This window comes from Pavona decussata, unplaced genomic scaffold (genome assembly GCF_977016875.1).
Source record: "Pavona decussata unplaced genomic scaffold, jaPavDecu1.1 SCAFFOLD_468, whole genome shotgun sequence".
Classification (NCBI taxonomy): Eukaryota; Metazoa; Cnidaria; class Anthozoa; order Scleractinia; family Agariciidae; genus Pavona; species Pavona decussata.
Genome location: NW_028145806.1, coordinates 2057375 through 2080000, shown reverse-complemented (window position 1 = coordinate 2080000; position 22626 = coordinate 2057375). Strand labels below are relative to the sequence as shown.

General features: G+C 38.5%; 3 protein-coding genes across 4 annotated transcripts in view; 1 reads left to right on the top strand and 2 right to left on the bottom strand.

The window, feature by feature from the left end:
- The window catches only part of LOC146450425 (receptor-binding cancer antigen expressed on SiSo cells-like), a 7792-nt gene extending 4536 nt beyond the window's left edge, over positions 1-3256 (bottom strand). The window contains exons 1-3 of one of the 2 annotated variants that reach the window (XM_085100500.1): positions 3047-3134; positions 2856-2898; positions 1288-1434 (exon numbers count right to left, since the gene is read on the bottom strand). In XM_085100500.1, coding sequence (XP_084956626.1) covers positions 1288-1434; positions 2856-2898; positions 3047-3051 — 195 coding nt within the window. In that variant the 5' untranslated portion in view covers positions 3052-3134. Of the gene's footprint in view, positions 1-1287; positions 1435-2855; positions 2899-3046 lie in introns of both variants that reach the window. The other variant, XM_085100499.1, reaches the window with a different exon arrangement.
- A 1450-nt stretch (positions 3257-4706) lies between these two features.
- On the top strand, positions 4707-18637 carry LOC146450424 (estradiol 17-beta-dehydrogenase 11-like). Its single transcript, XM_085100547.1, has 6 exons — positions 4707-4933; positions 6528-6611; positions 7695-7933; positions 9943-10187; positions 15917-16042; positions 17136-18637. The coding sequence occupies exons 1-6, from the start codon at positions 4807-4809 to the stop codon at positions 17227-17229; spliced, it is 915 nt and encodes a 304-aa protein (XP_084956673.1). The 5' UTR covers positions 4707-4806; the 3' UTR covers positions 17230-18637.
- On the bottom strand, positions 17976-21966 carry LOC146450423 (cyclic GMP-AMP synthase-like receptor). Its single transcript, XM_085100546.1, has one exon. The coding sequence runs from the start codon at positions 21103-21105 to the stop codon at positions 19189-19191; it is 1917 nt and encodes a 638-aa protein (XP_084956672.1). The 5' UTR covers positions 21106-21966; the 3' UTR covers positions 17976-19188.
- Between the last annotated feature and the right edge of the window lie 660 nt (positions 21967-22626).

Genomic DNA, 22626 nt, shown 5'->3' with positions numbered 1-22626 from the left:
ATTCAATTTACTTCACTTAAGTTTGAAAAGTAATTGTTATGATTTTTTTATTTCTATATTTATGGAGAGGAGAATGTAAGAGTGTAGTTATTAGTAAGGAACAACATTTTGCCATCCTCATGGCAGCATTGCCAAGTTCAAAAGTCGCTAGTTTACATTTTTTGAAAAAGTTTCTTCAAAACTTCCCTAATTAGCTTTGAGCCCTCAGAACCTATTCATTCACAACAATTTATTAAAATTATAATTAATTTCATTTTGGTAATTACAAGCAATATAAAAATTCTCAAGCAATACATATTATGGGATATTGTTTTGGGGCAATTCTGGCTTTTCTCAGTCCAATTCAGGAATAACAGAATCAACACACTATCAGTTCCCAAAATATTACAGAACTATGCCTATTCAGGTTATGCTGAAAACCTTCCTAAAAAACACAATCCCTTAATTCTATTCTGAAAAAAAAACTAATTCTGTTAATTCTGCTATTGAGGTATTGGTTCCAAAAAGGACACAAATACCATCTACATACGACTATTGGCCATTGTCAATCATTATGGTCAAGTGTGATCTGACATGTTAGGGACCTTAAGATTGGGGTTTTTCCTCATTTCTCGCAAACTGCAAAGGTCTAAAAGTCACATGACTCCAACCCTGCCAACCCATTTGACATTTGACATTCCATTTCAACATCAAGGACACTGTCTAGCTGTAAGTGAACTACAGCAGTTTTTCGCTGGTTTTAAAACTGTAAAGCCATGTTTAAACGTCAAATTTACTTTCTTTAAAGAGTTATCTCGATGAATGAGGGGTTTGTTTGATTTAGTAGCAAGATTACAAGAATTACCAACTACATTAGTGCATCCATCGATACTATCCTTTGTGCAGCCACCATCTTGTTTTCCTGCTATATTCCATTATACATATTAGGTAAAAGGTATCCCTCAATCTTAAGCCTGGATTATTTACATACAGCAAACTTTGAACTGTAAATGGCTGGCCAATGTTTGCGGTTTGCAGTTTTAGAGAAAATCCTCAATCTTAAGGTTTCTATTGACCGAGTGACCAATAGACATTTGAGAATTGACCGAGATGTCTTGAAACCAAGTGCAAGTTATCACGGTATTGGTCGACACTCAACTGCGGGGGCCTTAAGTACACATGATCCAACTAGATAAGTAATAGGTGACCATCATAGATTCAACTTGTGTTGGGAGAACTCAGATTTTTTAGCAAGTCCACCTGTGACTGAGTGATAAAACACTTAATTCTCACATGCTAATCACTTACTTTCTTTGTTTTTTGAAAGACAGGTATCATATCATGGAAAAGATCATCATCAGATGGTGACTGTTGCTCTACACTGGAAGCTGGTTCAACTTTCACACTAAATTCCTCAATTTGATCCCATTCTTGCCACTCATCACCTCCTGCAGACTGTAAAATCCAACTATTTGTATTATTCATATATTATTATAGTAAAAGATATTAAATTGTGTTATACAAAACAATATTTATTGGTAAGAATGAACAAATCAGGCCCGTATCAAAGCTAAAACAACTGGGTGGGGGGGGGGGGGTGAGGAAATTGGTTCAAAAAAACTATCCTCCCCACATCCCCCTTATGACTAAAAAAAAGACCGTGAAAAGAGAATGTCAAAAAAAGAGTAGATTTAGTAAGCAAAACAATAACTTTGCACCTGTGAGATTTCCAGCCTTGTTATCTTGTTATCTTGCATAATTATTAAAAAATTATCATGCAGACAGCTTAGAGAATCATATTTCTTGAAATCACTTTTTGCTCCAGACTTGAAATCAAGATAGCAAACAATGTTAACCTCAAATGTCTGTTGTAGTTTTGGGTTCTGAAGATCAACGAAAGGTGTGGAAAGTGATTGTGATTAAATCGAGTTTATTACCAGGCAATTTGTTCATCTTTAAGTTGTAATCTTTGATTAACCAGCTCAAGAAGATCCAGTGCTGAAATGAGAACCCTGTTTAGATTGCAATGTGCAGTACAAGTTGCTGCAGCTACTATACTTGCTCTTACAGTGCATAATTTTCCTAAAGGGTTTCTGTCCATCTATAGTGAACCAACTGACAGGTCAACAATTATCATAAAATTCTTCAACTCATTGTGTAGGATAAAGATACAGATCAACTAAAAAGTTAGATAGAATTATAATACGTCAACAAAGACATTGTAACAACAACTGGATTATTTTATCTGTACAAACAGCTGAAACAGGTCTGATTGTGTCATTAATGTTGATCGCTGAAACCCAGGCTTCTCCTGAAACAAGCATTCGCAACAGTTTTCTCACTGGAGGTCGCGATAACTATATTTTCTCGCTTAATTTCTCCAAACACAGCCATATAACCTTTGTTGAAATTTTGCTGTTAACAGAAAACCCTAAAACAGGAATGGAAACAGTTTTTTTTTTTAAGAAAATCTGTCAGAACCTTTTTTAGGAATTTTCAAATCAGGCAAAATTCCCCAATCTTGTAATTTGCCAAATTTCTACAATACAGAATTTCGTGTTCTTCCCTGTAATTACTTATTTATGGCCACTTTCTAAATCCTGAAATTCTAAAGTGGGGTTGTATGGCTAGATTTAGAGCCAGACAACTCTAAAAGGTGTACTTCCAGGTCCCCACTAAAGACTCCTCCTTTTGTATTAGACACTTTTTGAGCATAATTTTCAAATTTAATTTCTGACTCAAAATTGTCCCTAATGTATTTATTGTACTAAAAAAACCTCCAAGAAAACTCCTGTTGACGTTTTTCTTAAGTTTGGTTCAAGGCCTTCTTTCATCCCAGAAAACTATAGTAAGCCACCTTAAAACTCCACACGTACTTTGAAACTCGCCTGGTATGCCTGGGTGACCTCTGGTATGGTACTATTTTCAACACATAAAACACAACGTTTCCAAAAAATAATTAAACAGGGGCAGAAGGCTAAGCTGGAATCATTGATCCAGTAAATTCAGCTGAACTGAAGTATCAAGGCAAAAGCCTTAAATTTACGGTTCTCAAGAAATCTCTCACCACATTTTCGTTGGGCGAATCGCTGGCCACCATTACTGACGTGGGTAACGCATCATGTTCGGTTCGGCTAGACTTTCTTTGTCGCCCTCTAAATAAAATCTTCTTAATCAAGTTAATGAAAAAGGAGAAACAGGTAAAAAATCGACGAAAATTGAAGTGCACTATCTTCATACTATCAAAACTTCTGAACACGAATTCTAAGAAATGGCAGCTGGGGCCTGGGTCGAGCCTTGACCCCAGTGCCCAGGCGGACTGGAGCGGCCCATAAGGGGGGTTTCCCAACTGCAAAAGAGCCTGCAAAGGAAATTGCCAAAAAAGAAATTTCTGCAAGCAGTTCACCGTCCAAAAAAATTCCTGCAAGTAAACAGAACCAAAGTATGATATTCATTATTAAAGCACAACGTTAAGTAGTTTTAATGTACATATCAAGAATTTAACCTGCTGTTCTCTCATTTTAAAACATTTTGCATGTATTAATGTTTTTAGAAGTAGCAATGCGACAGATTACCTCTAATCTCCTCCTCATTTATGGAGAACCATGTTTCAAATGTAGAAGAAATATAAAATAATTTTACTATAGCAAACCTTCAATAATCTTTTGAAAAGTTAGGAAGTTAGGAACTTACTGAAGTCACTCTCAAACCATTTATATCTTGACGTTTTGGAAGCCAAGTGGTCACTTGGGTATGAGAATTTGGCAAGTTTTTTTTTGGGGGGGGGAGGGAGGGTGGCTTGATTTAAGTAGGGATTTTTTGGGTATTCAAAACAATCTGAAGATTCGTGGTAGTGCCCGCGTATCCCGGGCACGTTGTCATTCTGCATAATGTTATTGTTGAAACAGAAGGTGTTCTTGGGTGTCTCGAGTGTTGTTAGAATGACTACCAGATGCGGAAAAGATTACTTTAGATGGTATGATGAATAAACAAACACTAATGTTTTTACTTGAAGAAATTCATTAGGCTAGATAAGTGAACAGTCGATTTAAAAGTTCTTACAACATAGCCAGTCTTATATTAATGTCTTATTAATGCTGACAGTTTCGATGACTGTCAGCCATCTTTTTTAAAACTTGAAAAGCATGAAAAGTGTCAGAAGCCTTAAATAGGCTTTTGAAGGTGTTGATTATTGCGATAAATGCGCAAAGTCACTCTGTAGAAAGAAAGCATATGTATTAGATCGAACACTCCTACTATGAACAGGGACGAGGGAGCCTATCAGCTTTCTCCCATATGGACACAAGTGATCTCCACCCCCAAACCAGGGGGGAGCGGGCGTCTACAGAGTGACTTTGCGCATTTATCGCAATAATCAACACCTTCAAAAGCCTATTTAAGGCTTCTGACACTTTTCATGCTTTTCAAGTTTTGATAAAGATGGCTGACAGTCATCGAAACTGTCAGCATTAATAAGACATTAATATAAGACTGGCTATGTTGTAAGAATGTTTTTATTTTCGTGTTGCATCATTTAATGTTTTCTGAAAAAATTTAAGGCTCGGAAATTCGGCATGGGATTTTTTTGGGGTTAATTTTTGGTCCAGGGCCTTTTTGGGGTTTTGTTGGAACCCCTAGCGATTTTTTTGTTTTTTTTATTTTTGCCCCCATTCGATCATCTTCGTCACTTGAAATCCGGAGTACCCTGGGCGGCCCATTGGTCACGTGATAAATTTAGGCTATCCGTTTCGACTTGTGGTCTAAGAGAGGTCGGAGGTGTTGCTTGCACGAATTTTGCAGACTGAACAGATCTGTAAAGACTTAATAATGTGGTTGATTTTCGAGGTGTTTGTAGTGCTTTTCAAATTGTTTTGCTGCTGGATTGAAGCAGTGTTTCGCGCTATTGTGCGGCCGCCGAAGAAGAACATAGAAGGACAGATCGTGTTGATTACAGGTAAATTCTAATCTAGGGGATCTGATTGCGCTTTGTTCGAAAGAAATTTTGTCTTTTCTAAACATCAGTGACATTTATCTTTAAGGATTATTCTTCGATCATGGTACACCAAAAGTGACCCCAATACAAAATGGATTAAATTTCACGCCCGGGAAGCAGTGCAGTGGCTGGGGTACTCCTCCGAATTTTTTGTCGGGTCCCATTTCAGGCCAAAATATAAAATTTTCATGTATCCTTTTTTAGACCTGGCCTCTAAAATCCATACCCATTTTCAGACCTAGTTTTTAGAATCCATAACAGTTTTAACACTTTCCGACCAAAGTGGTTACAATCTATACCCTATTGCAGACCAAAACGGCTGAAAAAACAGTACCCTATGGTGTGCTGCACATACCCATACCGCCTCCACCCCTGCCCCCGGGAGTTCATGTTGCAGGAGTGCACGTAACCACAAAAATGCATGTAAAAACAAGTCAAGTAAAATGTTTGAAGTCTTGTTCTTTCCAAGAAGATTGCTGAAGTTTGAATTGTTCCTCCTCCATACATATCAGTTGTATAAATAATTATTAGTAAGCTTTTTGTACTTGTAACGGGGGAATTGGTGTGAGGAGAGAGTTGTTTCTTGTATTCTTCCTTTCATTTTCCTTTTCCATTTACTCCTATTTCCTCTCTTTTAAGGTACTTTCGTGCTGTGTCATTGTAAATGATTGTATCCTATTTGCTGTGAACTAGCAAATCCTTCTTGCCCAACCTCTGCCCCTTTCCTCTCAATAACCCACAGCCTTCCTCAGCATGCCCACCATTTTGCCACCCACAGGTATTCCTACGATAATTGAAATACCCTGCTGTTTGAGTTATCAGTTACTGATCAAGTTTAAATGTTTTTTTTTTAATCCAGCTGTAACCAGGTGGATTGTGCAGCTCCAGAAAATATCCATACTCCCTTCACGGAAGGTTTTTTATTTTGCCCCCCTCCCCCCAGGAAATTCCAGTTTAGCTTCATACTTTACTTCCAAAATTTTGACTTTTAAGACCCCCCTCCCCCTGGCAATTTCTGATGACCTTCCGTAGGGTGGGTATGGATTTTTTCTGGAACTGTACATTCTGATGATAACTAATAAATTGTTACTCTGGTTACCGGTAAATGGATTTATGAAAGTACATGTAAATGTTTAAAATCCCAATGTTTCAGCTAAAACTTCAGCCTTCATCATGCAGGGGAAGTGATAAGGGTTGTATATATATATATATTTTTTTTGCAAGAATCTGTTCAATCAAGACAACAAGGGCATTCACTTGTTGCATGAATGTTTGAATTTAGTTCTAAAAGACAAGGCTTAATAAGCTCAAATCTTTGCATTTTCTCTTTGTGCTTGTTGTAAAATTCTTATCACTTTTCCCTGATGAGGGCTGAAGTTTTAGCCAAAACATTTAATTTTATATAAATCTCTAACCAGAGCAATGTTTTGTTTACTATCAATGTTAAATGTTTTGCCAAGATTTAGTGAACAAGGTTACTATACATAAATGCAATGACATAAATTATGTAACAAAAGGTAATGGGTGACCATATCATTGCTACTATTAATTTTAGGTGCTGGCGGCGGAATAGGTAGACAGCTGTCTCTTGAGTTTGCTGTTCATGGTGCTAAGCTTGTCTTGTGGGACATAAACAAAGGTAACTTTTTAGTATCTGCATGTGCACTTAAGCTTCCAGATGCCAAGGACGACTGAACTGAGATAAATAAAATAATTGACTGCTTCAGCGTAACTGTCAACCAAAGACAATGATAATTATTTTTCAATGGATTATGGATTATGGATTATAGATTATTATGGATTAAAAACATAATGTATACACTCAAGAAAACTTAACAGTATAAAAATCTGTGAGGTCTTTTCCTCGTTTATTTAATATTATATTTCAAGAGAGCTTACAAGTAGGTTTACTCATCAGATAGTGGCAAATTGTGCGTCGGTAAATTACAATCAGGTTTAGTTGTAGTTACAGTAAGTTTGCAGTAATTGGCCTTAGCTGTTATGGTATCCCTGTCTATGCAGGATCCGAAATTAACTTTTTTAGGCAGGCGCCAACTGGCTACTGAATTTTTTTTTTTTCAGTCGCCATACGGAAAAATGTGGTCGCCAAAAAGTGTCAATAACATTTTTCCTTCACAGTAAAACACAAACCAAACTTTTTGGTTGCCAATTTTTCTTTTAAGAATCAGAACGAAGAGAACGCATTTGGGGCCGCAATGGTGATTTTTCTGCTAACGAATAAGATTAAATACAAACACGCTGATCGTAGTTGTGAAACGTTGTGGTAGATTTTAACAACAAGAAAATCGATTTTATACTTCAAAATCAGGGGAAAGGTAAAAAGTAAGTGACCAATTGGCGGGCGGCTTTGAATTTTATTTTAATCGATTTGGCTGAAAATCAAAGTTATTGTTCGTATAATGATCGTGGCATGAAATAGTTAATCGGCTGAGTGCAAAATTTTTAGTCGCATTGGCGACCAGGAAAGCGCAATTTCGGACCCTGCTATGACTGTATTTACTGTTACTTTCAGTTTCTGTTATGTCATTACATTCTTGCGATGTCTATTGGACAAAGCTAAATAATAAATAAATAAATAAATAAATAAATAAATAAATAAGTAATTAACTGAAATGTTCCACCAAGCCTTGAATGTGAGGGTTCGGAACTTGCCTAAATTTTAAGTTTAAATAATCAGACTTTTTCCCACTTTCTGCACCAGGTTCAAATGAAGAGACAGCGGCTCAAGTGCGAGCCCTAGGTAAAGTGGCTCACACCTTTGTTTGTGACTGCAGCAGTAGAGAAGACATCTATCGTGTTGCTGCAAAGGTGCAGAGTGATGTGGGCCCTGTCGACATATTAGTAAACAATGCTGGGATCATGTCAGGAAGAAAAATTTTAAATTTAAAAGATGTGGAGATTGAAAGAACCATGAGAGTCAACACTATGGCTCACTTTTGGGTGAGTTTTAGAGAACAACAATTAACAGACCGTGGCTGGTGTTCTATTTGCAGCTTACCTACTTCACACTTAATCCCCCTGGGCCCAATAATGCACTCACACTTCATAAAAACTGGCTATATTCAATTTAATTTCATTCCTCAGTCACTTTGGGAAAAGGTGGGATGGGGGGAGGGAGGGGTTGAAGATTAAGCCTCTAGTAAAATGAACACTATTGCATGAGTTCATTACAAGAAAAATCTTGGTCTCAAAAGAATATGAATAGTACCTATTCTGTGTATTCTTATTCCATAACAGCTAGAACAGAATGTACAGTTAAATGCAGAACAAACTGGGGATGGGCATGTGTTCATCTGAAATTTTGAAGAGGTTCACTGTTTCATTTTTTTTTTTTTTCGAAAAGAAAAAAAGTACATATAGATTTTGAGGGAAAAATTAAATTCAGGAAGCCAGAAAAACTATAGGAGCTTATAAATTTTGGCTTTCTTGTCATTCCTTAAATGTGTTTAAAGTTGAAGCATAGATAAAGTTGGTGACATTACATTTAGTATTCAGCTTACTGAACAATGAGAAATTGTTTGAGAGATCGCTAAAGGGGTCCTAAAACAGATTATTAGACTGGTCCCACTGACAAAAAAATCACTAAACTTCTGGGGTATTAATTCAGTGGAACTCTGCTCTATCGACACCTGCTCAATACGGACAACTATGGACATGCAGTTTTATTTGTCTCAACAAAAAGTTAATACATTTTCTCTAGAATAAGCCTGCTTAATACAGACAACAGACACTTTTCTATGTCTCCAGGGACAAACTCTCATTCATCCAGGAAATCCTATAATTATATTTTCAACTTATTAGCATTTTTTGCTTACGCTCAAGTTTTATTAGTGCTGTGGTTTTCGAAAAAAGACAAGTCAATTTCTTATCACTTCGCAGCACAAAAGGGGCTAAGTATCTTAAATCTTCCTAGACCAGTGAGCATTGTTTCATGTACTGCACTTATGAAACTATGACTTTCCCGTGAAGCACCGTTTTGCTTCTTGTACATGTGAACATTAGGGGTTCTACTGTATCATGGCTGGCAGCTCACAATGTGAGCCCAGTGTTGACATAATTCTCAGAGAAGGTGTGACATGCTTCTAAATCTTTAGAAGGTGAAAACTCGCAATACGATTTCTGCAAGATGCCTCGGCCCTCCTCATCAAAGGAATTAATAGGGTATGTAGAATTGATGAAATTTCATGAAATTTGGCCCGAAAGTTAACTGAACAACAAGGAACAAGGCTGTGTCTGCATTTTTTTTTTTAATCAAATACTTCCGTCCTGGCAGCCTGACAGAACACAACACATTTGCAAATTCTTTTTTACTGGAACTTGACAGATCTATTAAAAGAAAAGCAATAGGAATACGGAGAAATGCTCACACACTTTAATTATATTTGAGAGATTGATGTTTTGTGATTAACACTGTGCAGCTACATTTCATCAAAGATTACGTTGAGTGTGGCCAATGTGCGAGCCAGCGAGCCAAACGTGTGAGGCATGTGAGGCAGACATGCAAGGCATGAACAAAACATGAGAGGCTTGCGAGGCATGAACAACCCCCAACATAAATGCTAACCGTTAAGCTAACCGGGGAGCTATTTAAGCTAACCTGAGTGCTATTTAGGCTAACCAGAGTGCTCTTTAGGTTAACCGGAGCGTTTTTTAGGCTAACCTGAGTGCCTCGCATGGCTCGCTGGCTCGCAGATTGTCAAGACCCATTACGTTTGATACCCGATTAATTCAATGGAAACGTACTGTCATTTTTAATAACTGTTTTCCGGCTTCCTTTGCCTAAGCAGAGGAATAAATAAAATAGCTTATAGTCTTGTCAAATTTTCCATTTAATAACCTTTTTATCGATATGTATGGTGGTTTCCTAAAAAACAGCATGCGTACAAATTTTTTTCAGGAAGGCACCCGCGAAGGTAAATTAACATTGACTTCCAATTAAATTTTTGCAGACTGTTAGATCATTCCTTCCAAGCATGCTGGAAAGAAACACAGGTCACATTGTGAACATAACATCGCTTGCAGGAACTTTTGCTGTGGCCAACCTCACCGACTACTGTGCATCAAAATTTGGTGCAACTGGCTTAAATCATTCATTGTCAATGGAGCTTTATGAAATGGGAAGAACTGAAATAAAGATGACTTGTGTTCAACCATACTCAACTAATACAGGGCTTGTGTGGCATCCAAAGACACGGTAAGTGGTATAAGATCACCAGTATTATAACTATTACTGTTCAGTTTGTTCTGTATAGTCCAGCTGCTAACGACCAAAAAATGATTCAATTGTTCGTTTCATGATAAAAGCATGAAACTTGGCAGGCTTAATAACCTTGGTGAGACAAAGATTTTCTGATATGGAGCCATCTCAAATTAACATCCAGAGCCACATAATGCACATGTCAGAAAAATGGCATATAAAGCCTTTAACATGCATGGAAACAAGGCTAATGTAAAATACTGAATTCTTGGTGTTTCTTTGGCTTCTCTGTTTGGTTACTCACTTTCTATTATTAGAGCACAGATAATATAGTGCCTTTGATTATAAAAAAGATATGTGACTGTTTTGTCTTTGATGAACAGCAGAGCATCAGCAACTGATTACATGGTTAAGATTTAATAAATCCTTCTTCCTCACTGGAAAGTGCTTTGGTGCCAAATGACTTGAAATGATTTTTGACCATTCTCTAACTGAAATCTGATTTTAAGTTATTAGAAATATTCACCCAGAAACACATATTAATGCATGCACAAAAAGCAGCACATTGGAACTATGCATGAAATCAAGGCTGAGATACATTATCGAGTTATTTACATTTAATTCAGATGATGTGCTTGTCAAAATGTCAAGATCTGGCTTTATATGACTTGTAGTCTTGGGAACTGTTTATAAGTTAAATTTCAAGAAAGTGGGCTGGAATTTGTGCCCCTTTGGAAGCTTCAGAGGCTCCAGGAACAGTATTTGCTCAGTGTACAGTGTGTAAAGGTACAGTATTTATCCCGCTATCAACCCCGGGTTCCTCATTTGTTGGAGCTGTTGCGAGGAACGAATCATGTGCACTTGTGAGGCCTTAGTTTTAATCTATATTTTCCAAGTACAAGGTCCAGCAGTTGTAAACAGACCACCTCACAGTTCTGGAGGACATGCAACGCCATCCTTTTCAATCTGTGTACAAACACAGTGTTTGCGATATCAGCCTGAGGAAAAGTAGGTCCGTCATAAAAAATGCAAAGCCCAGGTCGAACATATTATTGATAAGACGTCGCTTCCTTGTTATTCCATAAATTTTTAAGGCCTCATAGATAAGGCGGAGGAGGGGACATTCCTTTCCCTTGACTTGTGTGGTAGAAACTACACTGCAAAAGAGGGATTTTGATTGCTTGAGATGCTGTTAGAGATGACAAGATGAGAGAGGATCATACCAGCTTAATTTGGGTCACTCTCTACAGCCCGGGCTATGGATGGACTGTGGGGCCTTTGATAATCATATTTACAAGGGTCTTGAGAGTTGATGGAATAGCATCACTTTGGTGGTTTGTGGGAAATCGTTCATTCAAAGGATTTCTGAAGCTGCAGAATATCTACTCTCACAATCTTTGCAGCTTTTGCAAGATGGTATGCCTTAGGCATGAAGCATGTCTCTTCGTTGAGAGAGGGCGGGTCTGGAAGGACTGCTAATTATCTAGTATCCTTCAAATCTGAAGTGCTGAGTGGGAGACTTTGGCAGGTTCTACTCCAAGTTCTTCCAATTTGGCTGAGTTGAGTCTTGCAAGGTAAACTCTTGGTAATTTTTGCAATTGTATCAATCAGTTTTGCAAATGCTATCCCTTCTATGGATCTGTAGGCGGTATCGTTGGGGGAGTTTGACTGCCTCGCCTGATTGTGCAGGGAGACCTGGCGCTTGGTATCATATTTCACCAATAGATAACTTTGGTAAAAGCTTTGTTCAAGAGGATGGCACATTCTTTCCATTTATTGTCTACCTCAAGGTTTGAATGAGCATGTAGCCCTTTAAGGGGAGTTTGCTTTATCACAGGAAAAAAAACACACTCGCATACAAGATGAGCTTGATCGCCGTGCCTTCACAGTACTTGCCAGCTAACTTTAGCGCCATTCCTATTCATCATTGTGCTGGACTATATATGTTCTCCTCCTCTCACTACACACCATCAATGAAAAGGGCCTACAAATTCATCCTAGACGTAGCCCGAGGCACCCTGCAAAGTATCCAACAGATCTTGATTTTGCAGATGACATTGCAAAACAGTTCATTTCCACTACTCCAAAGTGTTACCTGGGCTCACTAGCAGGCGCAATGATCACTCAAGTCAACGAATTCAAATATCTTGGTACTGACAAAAGGATGTGACTTAGTCCCGTAAAGCTCTAGAATGCATGTAATAAGCTCAACAAGATATAACATTCCAACCTTGCCAATGAAGAGAAAATCTATTTGTTTAATATGTTGATTGAGCCAATTCTGCTTTGGACACTAACTTCGCGTCAACAACAATGGCTTGATGGGACATAACACCAATCTACTCCCACGTGCTCAAAACATTCACTTTTTTGGGCACGCCACACGTTCACGAGAGCATTTACGGGGATCTCTACCACTCTCCCAGAAGCTCGCCAAGCGGCGCCTTTATTCGGCGGTCATTGCTGGAGAACTATGGGTGAGATTGCCCAGTCCCTCTTACTGTTGAAGCCAAGTGGCCCTATCCACTCCAGAAGATTGACCTTTCCCGACGTGATAGCCAGGGACTCAGGGATAGAAAGGTCAGATCTCTGTAACACTATGGTGGACCGTGAAGTTTGGAGGACAGTTGTTGCATGCGTCCCGACCTTGAGAGACGAACGATGATGATAATGATGATGATGATGATGGCTCACTGGAGAAGGTATCAGCTTTTTTGTATAATGTTTTGAGTTTCAGAAGGGTGTTCATTTTGAAATAGTATTTGGTAACCTCTACTTAGGCCAGTCGGATTTCAGTCGGAAATCGATGATCGTTTCTTAGGCGCACGGCCTATTCCAAGTGGATCATCTCAACAAAACCAGCGTGAATGTGTCAGTCTCGATTTCATGCAAGTCCCGATACTCCAATTTTGTGCATGCATAATTATGTGCTTCTAGGTGTAAATTTTTAATGACTTTATTTCAGAATTCAGAGAATGGTTAAAAATTATTTCAAATCATCTTGCATCAAAGAAATTTCTGTTGAGAAGGCTTTTTAAATCTTACTAGTTGCTTAATGCTATGCTGTTAATCGAATGCAAAACAGTCACATGATCAGTCACATAACTTGCTTTTATATTCAAAAGCACTGTATAAAGTGCTCTAATAGAAAGCAAGAAACTAAACATAGTTGTCCAAGAAACTTAAGATAATCAGCATTTTACATCTGCCTCGCTTCCATGTGAAGGCTTTATATGCCATTTTTTGACATGCGCTGTACATGACTCTGGGTGTTAATTTGGGGTGGCTCTATATCAGGAAATATTTCTCTCACAGAGGTTAGTAAGCCTGCCAAATTTCATGCTTTTATCATAAAACGAACATTTCTGGTCATTAGCAGCTGGACTAGTACTAAGCCAAGAGGGAATAAACAACCTCATTTCTTGGGTTTCTCTTCTTGGATCTCTTGGAGAGAGAGAGAATGAATATAATGAGACCGAGAATGGTCTATGGATGATTTATTACAGTGAGGAAGAATTTACAATATAATATTTCGGCTCTTATCTGTTGCACAGTCATGTTGTAATTACACGGGATGCCCATAGGGCAGAACGTGTCAAGTTTTCGGTTGGGTATCTTTTCTTTTTTCTTCTTCATCGTAGCTTCAAATCTGCACATTAATTTATGCATTAAAGTCTGCTCTCTCCTAAAAGGGATCTATTATTCTGATTGTCTTAAACAAAAACGGCCCAATCAAAATCCATTATCGGTGTGTCAGGGTTCTCATTAGAAGGCGGGACCCGGGTACCAGTACCAGGATACACAAGAGTCCACTCAGTACCTGCCTACTTTCAAACTGAACATAAAGAAATTCACTCCAAATGTAATTTTCTGCCCAGCTACTCTCCTATAGGTGCCCCCTACTTCAAAACTTAATGAAACCCCTGGTGTGTATATCATGAGGGAGGGGACCCACTCATCCCTTCCTGCGTGACATCAAATCATCATTTAATTTATTCATTAAAATCTGGATTAAATTCTGCTCTCTCCTAGAAGGGATCTATCATCCTGATTGTCTTCAACAGAAACAGCCAAATCAAAATCTATTATCAGCGCGTATATCACGAGGGAGGGGACCAACTCATCCCTACCTGTGTGACATCAAAGCAAATCATCCTTTGAAAGGTTGTTTTTCAAAGGCGACCACATGTATGAATTTTTAAAAGACTCTGATCTGCCATTTCAGAAAGAAAACAAACCTTTTTCAAGCAGTAAATGGAAGTAATAACTTCTAAGTAGGACTCGACAGTTTAAATGGTGGAAATTGGAGAGTTCACAGCAAAGAAATTATGCTTTGACAAACAGATAGAATAATTCAATGCAAAGGAAGCCAGACCGGTTTGTAACTGGGTTGTCAGACTATAACTACTATACAGGGGAGAGCATTTGTTAAGAAAAATACCTTGTGCTTTATATGGATTGCTTTGATCCTTACGTTTTCACCTTTTATTTGGAGACAGAAACCGTTTCTACATTGATTATTTTTCAATAGTAAAGGTGAGTTAGATCCCCTTATCTGCCGCCAAGCGGGGTCATGATGTTGTAAGAAAGTAATTTCCGGTATGATTTCCAGTAACACAACAATAAAATATCACGCAGTCTTTCTGAATAAAACTATTCAATTATTTCAATTGCAAAGGGAGGATAGTTTTAAAAATCTGCGAAGCGTACAATGGGAATAAATGAGGCCACATTAAGCATCCCGTGAAAATGCCATAAGGGGCATCTTGTTAAGGTGAACAAATGGGCAGCTTATATATCTAGGCTAACTTGGTTTTAACCATCCTCAATCTTGTTTCGCTGAGTAAAGACGGAAACCTCAGAACAAGATTGGAGGAAAAGGGCCTCAGCAGCTGTCAATTCCGTAACAATATTGTGCTTCTGTTTTAACTTCTTGTATTAAGGTGATTCCGTTGAATTGCATTGCGCATCCTTGCTGCGCATAATTTTTCGCGTCATTTAGCACGCGCACGAGCGCGCGCACGCAGAACATTACGGGATTTCGTTGAGGTTAAGCTCGACAGGAAAACAAATTAATGGTCCTTTTCTTTTAAACGAGCACGGTGACCCCCATTTTTTAATGCATCAATTTAAATGTCATACGGTTGGCCACTATATATCGCGATTTAAAGAAAAGTTTAATACTCTACTTTGAGATGTTTTTATTTGAATGCTTTAAAAAGCACGTATTTAGGTAGTGCTGCTTACGTGCACACGCAGCAAAATCTTTGATTTCTTTCATAATCTTAATTCCAGTTCAATGAAAATAGTTTGTTGTGTACGATTAAAGTAAATTTTGTTGAACTGCTTCGATATTTTAATGCAAGAAATTAATTTTTCTAGAAATGATAGTTCCCTTTTCTGTTTACTAATATAAACCTCGTGGGTAATCTATTTACTATAATAGCCATCCAGGTTGCACAAAAACGAGCACGGTGACCCCCATTTTTTATTGCATTTTTGTAATGCTCATAATATAGTCATGAACTGGACCAAGTCTTAGACAATTTTAAATACTCCTTCTTTTTCAGCGGAATCACCTTAAATAAAGCAATAGCAGTTAGATTAGAAGTACTAACCCAAAATGTCTCAGAGTATGAGCATTTTTGATGTTCACTATCATGGCTGTCAGTTGGAGACAGTCAGTCTGTATTAATAATGCTTGTACATCAAATGGTTTCTTCTAGGTTTCCATCTCTGTTTCCCACTCTGGAACCAGACTTTGTGGCAAAAGAAATTGTGGCTGGCACCTTGAGAGATGAGCCAATCATCATCATTCCTCGTTCTGCTGTTGTAAACTTTGCTCTACTTGGGTGAGTGGTTAACTGAGAAAAGCATTCATTTTGAGGAAAGGGGCAAAATAGGCTTGAACACATGTTATTGCCATTTCCTCTTGCTTTACAAATTACCCGCAAGGGCTAAGTCCTGAAGTGGACTATTAGTGAGGGTGTCTACCTGAAACGGGTGCTATTTTGTGCTTGCAGTGTATGAATTGTTGTTTTAAGGTGGCTAAAGTGAAAAGTAAAAAGAAATGCAAATTATGTTAGTATAAATAAATACTAAACAAAAATTAACACTACACCAGTGTACAACTTGAAGACCTTGAATGGTTTAAAACACACTAAAAAGCAGCTACCAATAATTTTTGTGGACCAAAAGTCACATTGCAGTTTAAAGTGGCAAGCTGTTCATTTGGCATGCAAGTATCTCTAAGGAATATGGAGGAGCTACCATTTTGATAAAAATTAGCATTAAGGTCATTGAACCTCCGGGCAGACTGATCCTCTGTATAATACTCATGGAGTTGTATCCTCTTCTTCTCCCCGCCGATCACCAAACAACCAACTCTTAAATGTAGAACAATTTTCCAAAAGCATTAATGTTACTTTTTGTGGGGATATGTAGAGACTTAGTAGACTTTTTGGAAAAAGAAAAATGCATTTTGTATTCAGAGACGTTTTAAAACACAATCAAACAAAGCGCGCGTTAAAAGAAAGGGAGAAATAGTTATTACATATATAATCCTTACAATCGTTCTTTGAGTCAGAACATCACCTTTTTGTGAACTCCGTTTCTTGGGAAGTGTGTGGGAATTAAGAGCGCCATCGTTCCCAGGCTACCAGGGTCAGAGCCCTGTAGCAAAAGCGCTAAAGAAGACTAGGCTGTATCAGCAACTGTTTTGATCAAGGAAAATGCTGAACTTATTTGTGCATTATTCTTTAGTAATTAAATCGTTGCCTTTTCTTCCCTCTTTTTTTGTTGAGATGCGGGAGGGGAGGGCATTTTTTTAGTTTTTTTGTTATTTTAGATACAGGGCGTCCATACTGAGAGGGGCTTTTAATACAAAATACCTAGAGGGTGGGAGTCTATTGCATCATTTACGCTATTTTCTGTTTCTTTTTCAAGGATTCTTCCAGTTAAAGCGGGGCTTGTTTTGCATGACTTTCTCCAAACCGGAGTCGATGAACACATCGTAGGAGAGGAGAAGAAATACGACTAAAAAGTTTACTACCTTTCATTCAAGCTATGAGGCTTAAAAAGGCTTATAAGATAAAAAGAATTGTATGTTTTAGACGTTGTTTTAAAACTTGGTATTGTCAATGATAGATAACTACTAGAACCCTCGTTTTAGATTTAAAAAGAAACGAACAGCATTTGTGTTAATTTGCCACAATTTCTCAGCATGCAGTGGAGCGTATGTATTTTGGTGTGTGTGTGTGTGTGTGTGTGTGTGGAGGGGGGGGGGGGGGGCTCGATAAAAGGAACCACCAAAGATTTTACCAGATTTCCCCCAATCAACGCAAATGACCAGTAGAGTTTTAAAGGAGAAACCGTTTTGAAGCCGCAGGGTGAGAATGCTGCTCAACAAGTTAATAACGACAGTAATAAAATGATTTTGAAGTATCAAGCGATGTGGTTTTTTCCCCTGGGAACAATGATCATCATACTATTGGCAGTAGAATTGTGATGAAGATTCTTGAAAAAAGTTGAGAGTCACCAGACACCTGAAAAGTCTACAGGAAACGGCAATCCATACGCGCTTCTCCGGAAAGAACATATATCATTTACGCTGGTCTTCGTCATGAGCAGTGAAATCCATCCAGATTCTCTCGCTCGCTGATAAATTAAACATGCTTAAAGAGAGGGAGGTGAAGGAAATAGGAACTGACAAAAGGATAATTGAGTGTTCCTCCGTATATTGTATTGCTTGTATGTTTGCAGTTTTTAGTTAGTACTTACAACAAAGGAGAAACATTCACTGATATTTATTGCAACATTTTCAGCAACCGATACACAAATAACAGTTTTATTGACTACAAGCCGGACCAGTTTCTGTTTAATTGATCTGATCTACAAGCGTGTTATCCTGATTGGCTATATTGTGATTCATTTAGTAATAGTAATGAAAAGGCCATCGACTCCGTCCATGGTTTAAATTTCAAATTACACGTTAAAGTTTTCATTTCATTGGAATATTAATTTCTGTTGACTCAAAAACGAAGTAGATTATTCGGCCTCATAAGTTATTACCGGATATGGTTATCCTTGCAATATAATTGGCTCTCAACAGTGCGATTTATTCACGAATCAGTCGCACTGCATTTTTGCTCTAAATCGCATCCTTTTTAAAGGCCATCAAAATATGAAATGTGAAAGTGGATGAATAATTATTAATGTTGACAAAAAAAACTGTGATTTCAAAATTAGTGTAATAAAATGGTAATTGAATTTCGTGTCGTGCAATTTTGGTCAGAAATCATACTTGTGATTTCAAATCGAACTCGCGAGAGACGAGACACAGAGAAGAACTTCAAAACGCCGCCTTGACGTCCCTGGCGTTTTTAAGTTTTTATTCCTGTCTTGAACGTCAGTAGCAATACTTCCGTGCACAGGAATAGCCGTTTTTTTAACTAAATTGGTCTGAGTACCTTGTGTGAGTTGCCAGTGATGAAATATTCAAAAGCCTTACTTGACGCACTCCCTAATCTTTGTTTATCACTTGTGTCAGAAACTCGGGTTTGCGAGTAAGTAGTTTTAGTGTCGGAAAGGGAGGGTGTAACTGCAGTTATTTATTTGGAGAAAAATCTCAAGTCAATATTCCGTAAAGATGGTGATTTCAGTACCAGTAAAGAAAAGCCGTATGAAAATGTAAAACATATACGACGAATTAAGTCCAACTGAAAAACAACATGAAAGGGCCCACCATGGCTGAATTCAGGAAATGTTGGGGTGTCGAACTCACTTCTATAATTTTTGATTACTGCTAGAATATGGACTAATGCAGTATCCCCCTCCCATCCATCCCCCACCCCCAACCCCCGAGAGGGAGAAAACGTGTTTCGGCAAACTCCCTTATACCCATTGAAAAACCGACTATCACAGATATTAGTGTACTTCTATAAGCCGCAGTAATACAATGTCTGGAAACTTCTCTAGCACATCCAACTATTTTGAGAGGTCAATCTAAATCTAACTCTGGCAATGTAATGTAGTCGAGTTTACGTCTTAATGTGTCTTCAGCTTGGTAAAATAGCTGGCCAACGTAACTAATTGCAAAGCTCATCAAATATGGCTCAGGGATCCAGGCCAGATACTGACCTATACGCTGTTTGAACATGGCGAGACCATTATCGCTTCCGGCATTCAGCGTTACATCAGAAATATCTTGGAGAAGCCGTGATGCCCTGTACCCGGGAGGAACTGCTTTGTGCAGATTTGACCACGTAGAATTCTCTTCGTTGACATAGGATTCAGCAAGATCTTCGAACAATTCGCGCACCATTTGATGAAGAGACATCTGCTTGATGGCACTGGTGTGCATAACCTGGTGCTTCAGCTCGAATTCCTTTTTCTTGTCGCAGATTCTGATATATAACTTCTGAGCCAACAAGTTCAGTTCTCCTTGAAGAGAAACGAACAACTTTTTGAAGCAATTATCCACTAAACTCCATATTTGAATGAGGAAGCTGTATGCATCCTCATCAAGCTCTGTGCTATCGAGATCGGTGAACTGATTCCAAAACCAGCCAAACTTGCGGGATCCAGGAATATTGCCAATGTTGTCAAACATTTTATTAAAAAGCGCGGCCGGATCCTTTCTGTCGAGAGCACAGGGGAAAATGAACTCCAGCAGATCAACCATTTCTAGCACTCTAACCTGTCGTTTTGTTTCTTTAACGTCTTCTGATTTGTGCTTCATCTCCAAACCTCTCAACCGATTCAGCATATCTTCCAGGATGCACTGTCGTAGCTTGTTCTCGTGATCGGCTACAGACAGTAGATTGTATCTCGGTAAAAAGAAACTGTAGATTTCCTCACGCATGATACCTTGAAGTGTGATCTCCAAGACGTGATCTATGTTTTGTGCTCGATGCTCCTTTTTCCAGGAATCCTCTCCGGCTGTAAACAACTGAGACAACAGGACTGTCTTGAAAACGTACGATGGAACCAAGGACGGGTCCAAACGCAGGCTCTCTGCGATACTATCCCTCATGATTTTCAGTACTCGGTAGCAAGCTTTGAACCCTTCAGGAGAAAAACACAGAATTTCTTTCTCAGCCATTGAGAACGAGATGCGCCAGATGTCAAATCCAGCGGGGACGACGTGGAATCCACTCCTCTGTAGAGAGTCATCTATCGACTGTGGAAGCTTTGGCAACTGTACTGGAAGCTTGGATTTGACGTACTCCAGAGCGAGGGTTAAGTCAACGCTTATCAGTAAGTTTTGGTAGGTACTGCCATCTTCCCATGTGATGTAAAGAGTTGTAGCCGGGCCGTGCACTTCCGAGTACATCAGATCAGATGGATTGTCCTGACTACTGCTGTTCCCTAGTACGTTTGAGTACACAGGGCCCCATGGACCCTCTAACAGGTCCGGAGCAGCGCGCTTGATGCTCAATCCTTCAGGTATCTCGGCATCGCTCAAAGATTCATTGACAAGCTTCTTAAAATGCTGACACAGCCGCTTTGGACTGAAGAAGCCTTGTTTATCTTTGAATTCTCTCCACTCGTCTTCTTCCAAGGCGAGCTTTACGTATCCTTCGCCTTTGTCGCAAGGATAAAATATAGGTTTGTTGGTGAGAGAGTTGATTCTTACCATGAAGTCGAACTCATCTGGCTGGTGTACTTTCACTCCTTCATACACACTTCCGCTTAAAATCAGACTATTTTGAAATCGTTTATCTCGCTTTTCTACCTCCGCCAAAATGTTGTTTACGAGTCTTTCGAGTTTCTGTCGAATAACGTCGGCTTCATTTTCATCTTTAAAACTTGCTTTTCTCTCTAAGTCTTCGACAATCGCAAACATGGCGATGATCAGCGCAAACAGAATAAAGCGACACACGCCTCTGTGTCCAGACTGAAGGTTAAGTTTCATTTTAAATATTCAAGAGGTCAAGTGACTGAACTTGAATAAATTAAACTGATTATTTTCCGTTTGTAACGCACGGGCGAAAATGTTGGTTAGAAGCAAGACCATGGCAATAATGTCAAGCATAGTCTCTTGTGTCAAGGCGTCCACTCAAGATTTAAACTTGTTTAAAAAACTAGTTTTTTGTTGTTTTACTATGGCTTGTGGCAAAGACGGTTCCTTCAATTCGTTAATGACGGGACTTTAATAGGGGATTTAGAAGAGAAGGAAAACTTTTCCCTCTAGTTTCATTACGCTGTACTTTACTCAGTCTTACATGAAGTACTATCCGAATATCTAGTCTCCTTCGCAGTTTTCTGATTAGCTATCAACCATATTCCCAGAGATGTCATAGAATCCTTTATAGTATAGTATAAACGACGACCAATATTGTAAAGTCACTTCATCATCATTTTCATCATTCATTTTCGCTCCATTCACTATTGATCACTATTACCACACAAATGCTCAGTTTTGAAATCTCTTGAAATCCAGCATACAGAATTTTTCTACCCTTGTCCATTTGATATGTAGCATATTATTGCTCAAGGATTGGGTGGTGCCTATTCTAATACAAATCTGGATGACGCAAAATTTGCAATTGACTGAGTTCGAGGCTTTTTGTTTATCGTCGTCATGGCAATACCGATTTTCCCAAAATATCAATCCTGACAACCTTCAATCCAAAATTAATAAGTGGTTTAAATTTCACATCAATCGACAAGACTGTATCGAAACACCTTCATTTCAGGACATGTTACACTAGGCAACGATTCGTGCACACCATACATTCCGTGAATCCTGGAATAAGCAGCCGGGGTGTTTATTTGAAAATTAGGATAAACCGGGAGAGGGTTATTAAAAGGAGGGTTGTTATTTAATTTTACCCAGATCGTGGCCAGGCCCAAGTTGTTCAAAGAGCGGAGGTCCCAAACACCTCATCCACTCTAGAAAATATAAAATAACGAGAATTAATGAGTTCTTGTTTGCTGTTGTTTTAACTGAGTTTGGTTTTAATCATGGTGTTTTTTTCCTTTTGTTTGTTTCGTCGTCAATTTACATTTGAATAGAGTCAGTTTTAGCACAAATAAACGGGAAAAACCTAATCTTTTTTAACTTTCACACTCCTAAATTATTACATCAGAATAAACGGTTAAACTAGTCAGACACAACCGAAACAATATCCTCAATGTCCAGTCAACATCGCAACTTGGAACGCCTTTTGTTAAAGTCAAAGTAATGTACCTACATCTTTTATATCTGAATTACGACTTCAAACTAACAACAATTGTTCCTGGGAGATCTAAGAAAAACTTAACACCACTAAACACGAGCCATAAAGGTCCCCAGATTACAACAGCCCCAGCACCTCCGCCTATCACGAGCTTCACGCTCAAATGCCACTCTTCAGTCTGCGAGCGGCTTTCTTGTTTTGAGTTTTAGGCGAATGTACTCTGAAAGCGGAGCGAAATAAAGCATTGTCTGAAA

Bases quoted from the DNA above. Each gene is read 5' to 3' on its own strand.
- LOC146450423 (XM_085100546.1), bottom strand. From the start codon at position 21,105: ATGAAACTTAACCTTCAGTCTGGACACAGAGGCGTGTGTCGCTTTATT.
- LOC146450424 (XM_085100547.1), top strand. From the start codon at position 4,807: ATGTGGTTGATTTTCGAGGTGTTTGTAGTGCTTTTCAAATTGTTTTGC. The intron at 4,934-6,527 runs GTAAATTCTAAT...TATTAATTTTAG, and splicing joins ACAGATCGTGTTGATTACAG to GTGCTGGCGGCGGAATAGGT. The intron at 7,934-9,942 runs GTGAGTTTTAGA...AAATTTTTGCAG, and splicing joins ACACTATGGCTCACTTTTGG to ACTGTTAGATCATTCCTTCC.